Here is a 6,914-nt window from a genome sequence, read left to right as displayed (position 1 = left end):
TCTACATTGTAAGGTGATCCATAATATCTTACATACATGTAATAACATTTAAAGTACAATGTAGAGTAGAATTTGCGTCGCGGGAGTAGGATTTTGATTTCGTATTTTCGTTCGTGTGAGTATAGTCAGTCGTTCAAAATAATCAGTCGTTTGGAATCCTACTTGTCCTTGTTTCCATTACTTTTTTGACGAATTGATACTCTGAATCCTACTCAATCTTTTTTTTTTAATTTTTGTTATAACTTGTTTGTATTAATTTTTTTAGATATTTTATATTTATTTATCTTATGAATAATAATCTTTTCGGTGGTTAAATATTATTAATAAAAGTACAGTAATAACTAATCAATTAAATCATCTAATAACAACACATAATTCTTAAGATAATTAATAGTATCTGTATCTTCCTCTTCCTCGGCCTCGGTAGCCTCCCCTAGTCCTTCCCACCCGGGCTCCTCTTCCTCTATGACTATGGGCTGCATGTCCTGCTGGTCTATGGCCCCGTCTGCTACTCCCAGAATGCTGACTGAAAGCCTCACGATTACCACCTCCAGCTTGCTGACTGCAGTTATTGTTGTGACCAGGGACAGGCAGGACATAAATCCACTGTCCCCCAGCCAGTATCCAGTACCCCCCAAAGAGTCCTTCTGTAGGTAAAACTGGTAATGGGGGGGGGCACTAAAGGTTGATTGCTGGTAGTGGCTGGATTCAGTGGACTGCTGTTAGTGGCTGGATTGCTGGTAGTGGCTGGATTCAGTGGATTGCTGGTAGTGGCTGGATTCAGTGGATTGCTGGTAGTTGCTGGATTCAGTGGATTGCTGGTAGTGGCTGGATTCAGTTGATTGCTGATAGTGGCTGGATTCAGTTGATTGCTGATAGTGGCTGGATTGCTGGTAGTGGCTGCATTGCTGGTAGTGGCTGGATTCAGTGGATTGCTGGTAGTGGCTGGATTCAGTGGATTGCTGATAGTGGCTGGATTGTTGGTAGTGGCTGGATTGCTGGTAGTGGCTGGATTGCTGGTAGTGGCTGGATTGCTGGTAGTGGCTGGATTGCTGGTAGTGGCTGGATTGCTGGTAGTGGCTGGATTGCTGGTAGTGGCTGGATTGCTGGTAGTGGCTGGATTGCTGGTAGTGGCTGGATTGCTGGTAGTGGCTGGATTCAGTGGATTGCTGGTAGTTGCTGGATTCAGTGGATTGCTGGTAGTGGCTGGATTGCTGGTAGTGGCTGGAGTGCTGGTAGAAGTTGTGCCCTCCATCAGCCCATCAACCACCTCCCCCACCTGCTGCCATTCCCTTTCAGTCAGATCATTATCAGTGCGGCCTATCCTTTCAGCTGCCTTCTTCTTCTCCTTTTTTCCCATGACTGATAGTGATACTAATAGCTATCTAGGCACTCTATTTATATATAAAATTGTTTAATAACTTAATAATAACTAGCTGCATTTGGAGAGGTCCTTTTCTTAAATGTGATTGGTTGCATGATAGGATAGATGGGTTTGCATGTGCCATATCCCAAAGTCTAGTTAGGGTAAGTGTTGAACTGTGAAGTTAAGTTTCTGTCAGAAGTTGCAATTTTGTAACTTTTGACAGAAACTGAAATTCACAGTTCAACACTTAGCCTAATTAGACTTTGGGATGGCACATGTTTCCACGTGTACAATAACAGTCTAATCATGTAATCTATACATTAATAGTGTTATAGTATTGCAACCAAACTAACCAATTAAAAGTATAAATGTTATCAATCGAATTATTAGATATACGTTTTGAATCTTTCATTCAGAATAAAGAATGTGTTCTATGCTGCCACCCCTTCCTTGGTGAGGTCAAGTTGCTTCTATGAATGTGAAAGAGAGCACAGTCTTAATATTAATAAAGTGCATAATACAAGTGCATATTAGTTCTCACATGTGACTCACACATTTTAACAACCATTATATACCACCATTACTCAGCTGTCACATTACACTAATTAGGTTCTCTATTACTTCTCCATGGTTATGAATCCTCTATTCTTCTTTAAACAGTAACTGTGTAATAAACTGAGTGATAAAGTAAACATGATACCTTCCAGCTTTGTTAGCCAGTAGGGACAAATTTTATGTCCTAACTGTTGCCACCCCTTCACCACGGTGAGGTCAAGCTGGTAACGAAGGGGAAAAAGATGGCCATATAGCAGTGTTAATAAACAGTGTCTTAAGATTAATTACATAATCTCAACAATGACATTTCATGCATGATTACATAATTTATTTCTTATGGCCAATATCACAGTGTCTTATTCATTATTTATTATTTTGATTCTTATTATGGCCAATATGACAGTGCCTTATTCATTATTTATTATTTCTTATGGCATATCTTATTAATTCTTATTATGGCCAATATGACAGTGCCTTATTCATTATTATTCAATATTTCTTATAGCCAATAATAGACAGTGTCCCAATCTCATTCATAATTATTGATGTATTTCTTATGGCGAATATGACAGTGTTTTATTCACTACAAGCCATGTTCATTAAATTAATACAGTAATTACTAACTATTATACTCTGTCTCATGTTTTATGGACTACTTCTTTACATGTATTATGGCTATTATTTATTCATTACAAGGTATGACTATTACTATGACACTGCTTTAGTAATATGTCATTTTAAGCTATGGCCAATATGACACTGTCGCATTATGATTAATTATGTCCAACATGACACTGCTCTTTAATAATTCATTTTAAGCTATGGCCAATATGACACTGTCTCATTAATATTCATTAAAAGTTATGGCCTATATGACACTGCTCTTTAATAATTCATTTTAAGCTATGGCCAATATGACACTGTCTCATTATGATTAATTATAGCCAATATGATACTGTCTCATTAATATTCATTAAAAGCTATGGCCTATATGACACTGCTCTTTAAATATTTTAAGCTATGGCCATCATGACACTGTCTCATATTATTATTCACTTTAAGCAATGGCCATTATGACACTGTCTCATAATATTATTTGTTATAAGCCATGGCCATAAATATTATGCTGTCTCACTAATTATCATTCTTTTTGCTCTTTTTATTTTCGTTTTTTAAATCATCATTACATGCATTTTTATCACCACTGTTATCAGTATTAGCAATTTCTTTATCTGCTATTGATGTAACTACACGATAATGGTTCATGTTAACAAGGGTTAAGTATATTGCTGGTGAATTAGGATCATCATTACGTGTAAGTGGTGAATAACGTACCCATGCATTCCCCTCTTCATTATAGGAGTATATGTACACAATCAGTAAATCAGCCATTGTTAACATTTCGATATCTCACGCCCATGTATAATTCTTATCCATACCTTCTCCAGCAATATATTCTTTTACTTAATTATAGGGAGTCAGCCAACTACGTAGCCGATTTTCCATCGTAGGCATGTGTCTAATAATGGCCGATCTGATGAAATTTTGCTGAATATAAGAACCTGTAATGGCATGAGACAGAGCATTAAATACACAATTACCATCACCAGGTACATTAGTAGATCCTTTGGGTACAGTTAATTCTGTAGTTGGGCTACCCAACTTTGGTCTGTATGATTTAACAAATCCCAAGTTTAGGGCATTACACCATGCTTTTTGAGTAGCAGCATTGGGGGGATGATATTTTAAATTACTAGCTCTTGTACTCATTCCCGTCATCACACTATCATCATTATTATTATTATTAGTGACAAGTAAATAAGAAACATTAAAAATGGGAAATTAGTAGGATTGAATGGGGAAAAAAGTAAGGAAACAAGAAGGTACTTGCAAACTGGTGTGGTAAGAAATCCTACACCACTGCATAAAAAATAAAGGCTTCATATAGTGCTATCATAGTTGGCTGTGAGGATAAATTGCTATGCTTTTGGGTAGTAATCTTCATGCAGTGGTGTAGTGATTTCTTACCACACCAGTTTGCAAGTACCTTCTTGTTTCCTTACTTTTTTCCCCATTCAATCCTACTATTTTCCCATTTTTAATGTTTTTTATTTACTTGTTTCCATTCTTTTTTCTTAAATCAAGAAATTACATTTTGTTATGATTCTGTGGTTAGGTTAATTATATTCATGCTAATCACGTGCGCATAAATTAAAATGGCGTCAAACCACAAACCCACGCGTGGCTGCAGCTGGATTTTGTCTTCCATTTTGTTCTCTGTCCTCGCTTCTTTTAGAAACTACATTTGTGGTCCTTGACCCAAGCCCAGAGGAGTGATGTAAAAGTCACCTTGAGCTGTTCTCTAGTGTAAGAGATTATCCGGTGTATAGAAGAATGATGAAAGAAGAAGAAGAAAAAGTCTGAAGAATTTTGTAGAAATTTGAATTTGGGCCTGTTTTCCAGAAATGCTCCCACTACATTACAGTCCACCTTAAAGGTACCAGGACAATTGCTCAGTGAAGGAGAGCTCATCTAAGCCATTTATAAGGCTGTACAATGTAAGATAAAAGAGTTATAAGTGTTTGAAAATCATAAAAACGGACGCCATCCTGAAAAATCGACCTCAATCCTACATATAGGCTACCGCCTATATAATAACAGTAGGTGGTTTTTTGGGGCAATTAGCTTTATCGTTGTTCTTACTGTCTGATGGCCTACTTCTCTTATCACGAGCTACCTTTGGTGGTGGCATATTTTTTTGATTTTTTGCTTGTGACTCATCAATAGTTCCAGTAAGTGTACGCTTTCTACTACCACAATCTGTAGGAATGGCATATTGTGGGAGGTCTGGCCTGTACAATTGTCTCAACCTGTTTATTTCTTTTATGCTACAAGAGGAAACCATCAATGATTTGGGGTTGAAACATGTCAAATGGACACCAGACAGTGTTCGTACTCGTGATAGAGCAACATAAACCATTCATGCACTAAATACGTTTTCAGACAGATCAATGATTGCATTATCTAGTGACAGTCCCTGGCATTTGTGTATGGTAACAGCAAAGGCTAATATCAAAGGAAACTGGCTTCCATACACAAAGACATTTTTCATTACCATAAACTTTCTCTTGACTTTCTCAATCTCACAAGGATCAGTTATTCTATCAAATTTAACTGTTATGCGTGTTTCTGAAATGGCCTGCACTGTACCAAGTGCTCCATTCACTAATCCCTTTTCAACATTTACATTGCAACACTACATTACTCTAGCCCCCACAGCCAATTTTAATTTGGCTTCTAAACCACCAGTATTGTTAATATCCTTGTTTAATTCTTTTAACTTTTTCTCAACCTTTTTTTCTAAATCATCATCATCTTTCTACGTACATGTAAGTTGCCAGTACCATCAATTAAATTTGTGGCTCTTATTTTTATGGTAGGACTTGGTAGATTAGCCAGCATTGTTTCATTTAATTCTTTGCACATGTCTACTTTTGGAAACAGGCAAACTGGGGCGTTACCACCCTGTTGTAATATTTTTAATTTGTTCTCAATGGGCGTCGAAAATACCCTTTCGGAAAGTGTAGCGAGAGTCTCATCGTCTGGAAAGCCAAGTCTCACTTTGTCCAACATTTCCGAAAATTTCTGGTCTGTTTTTTGTCTTTCATTTATTGTCAATTCGTCATAGGTGACAGTATCACGCCATATGTTCACTGCACCCATACAACCAAGTCTATTTCAGTGTTGATGCTGTTACTTTGTCAAACACTGGTTGTCCACGAACTGGTGGCAATTGAAGGATGTCACCAACAAAGAGGACATTCTTGCCACCAAACCATTCGTCTGATTCGAATAAGTCATTCATTCTCATGTGTATGTAAGTGAGATAGAGGCTAGAAACCATGGATACTTCATCAATGATTACCATTTTCAGATCCTGAAGTTCTGTTTTCATTACTTTGTGACTAGCCTTTGGTATTGACCAGTATGAGGCACACTGTCCATCATGTTCTATTGGCAGCTGGAACAGTCTGTGTGCCGTCACACCTCCCACATTGTAAGCTGCTAAACATGTTGGAGCACAGACCGCACATGTCTGTTTGGTCAGTGTTGACCAGAGGCTTTTCACTAGTGCTTTAATTGCCTCAATAAGAAAAGATTTACCAGTGCCACCCACACCACTGATAAACATGTGCAACGGTTTTATACTTTCTGATTGCTCTTTTTCTTGTTTCGATTTATTTTTGTATTCAATTTGTCTGAAGTGATGAGATTTTACATGATCAAAGATGCGTTTTTGATCTTTATTTAGCATTGATTCTCTCTCTTGTAGAGTGAGACTAGATCCAGTGTCCATATCTCTCACGTCATTCATTGCATCTTTAATCTGTCCCATCAATTGTGGATTGTCGTCTTCCACATCATTTTCCTCTTCTCTGTTGGCTGCTCTGGCATCTTGTATGTCTTTTAATTTCTCTCTACATTTGAGCAACTTTCTGAATTTCTCGTTTGCTTTGACACACCTTTCATGGTCAACAATGTGGCGATCAAATGCTTCTTGGACAGTTTCGCCATTGTTTACTAACTCATCCTCATTTCTAAATGGCACGAAAAGGAGAATGATGGCATAATAGAAACTGTCCCTCTGATTTTCTTTATAGACATCAAAATCAATAAAATTAGGAAGGCGCTCCTTCTGTAATTCTCTATAGCATCGTTCGCCATTTGTATCTTTGCCACTGTAAGTGAGTTTGGCTACAAAGTCATAAAGGCAATACTCTTCATATTCTTGGGGTCTGTTTGGATAAAAGTGAGTGACAAGGCCCTCCCCATAAAAGTCTTCAGTTAATGGATCATTTGCTGCTATTTCTTCAACTTTACAGAGTTTCTTTGTTAAATTTCGTTTTCTTTTATGTGGCATTTCTACATCGATCCATGCTACTTCTCTCGATTTTCTGCAAAGTGGCTCGCCGAGTAATATATCACATGTTTC

At 37.5% G+C, this 6,914-nt stretch overlaps 1 protein-coding gene across 1 annotated transcript; it reads right to left on the bottom strand.

The window, feature by feature from the left end:
• Window positions 1-315: 315 nt before the first annotated feature.
• LOC109581102 (sporozoite surface protein 2-like) lies at window positions 316-2,129 on the bottom strand. Its single transcript, XM_019994878.1, has 2 exons — window positions 1,720-2,129; window positions 316-1,394 (listed from the first exon to the last, which is right to left on the bottom strand). Exon 2 carries the CDS (start codon window positions 1,358-1,360, stop codon window positions 569-571), a length of 792 nt encoding a protein of 263 aa, XP_019850437.1. The 5' UTR covers window positions 1,361-1,394; window positions 1,720-2,129; the 3' UTR covers window positions 316-568.
• Between the last annotated feature and the right edge of the window lie 4,785 nt (window positions 2,130-6,914).

Source organism: Amphimedon queenslandica, unplaced genomic scaffold (assembly GCF_000090795.2).
Source record: "Amphimedon queenslandica unplaced genomic scaffold, v1.1 AMPQUscaffold_13461, whole genome shotgun sequence".
NCBI lineage: Eukaryota > Metazoa > Porifera > Demospongiae > Haplosclerida > Niphatidae > Amphimedon > Amphimedon queenslandica.
The sequence above is the reverse complement of the archived record's forward strand: the minus strand, read 5'-3'. Positions and strand labels throughout refer to the sequence as shown.

Bases quoted from the DNA above. Each gene is read 5' to 3' on its own strand.
- LOC109581102 (XM_019994878.1), bottom strand. From the start codon at position 1,360: ATGGGAAAAAAGGAGAAGAAGAAGGCAGCTGAAAGGATAGGCCGCACT.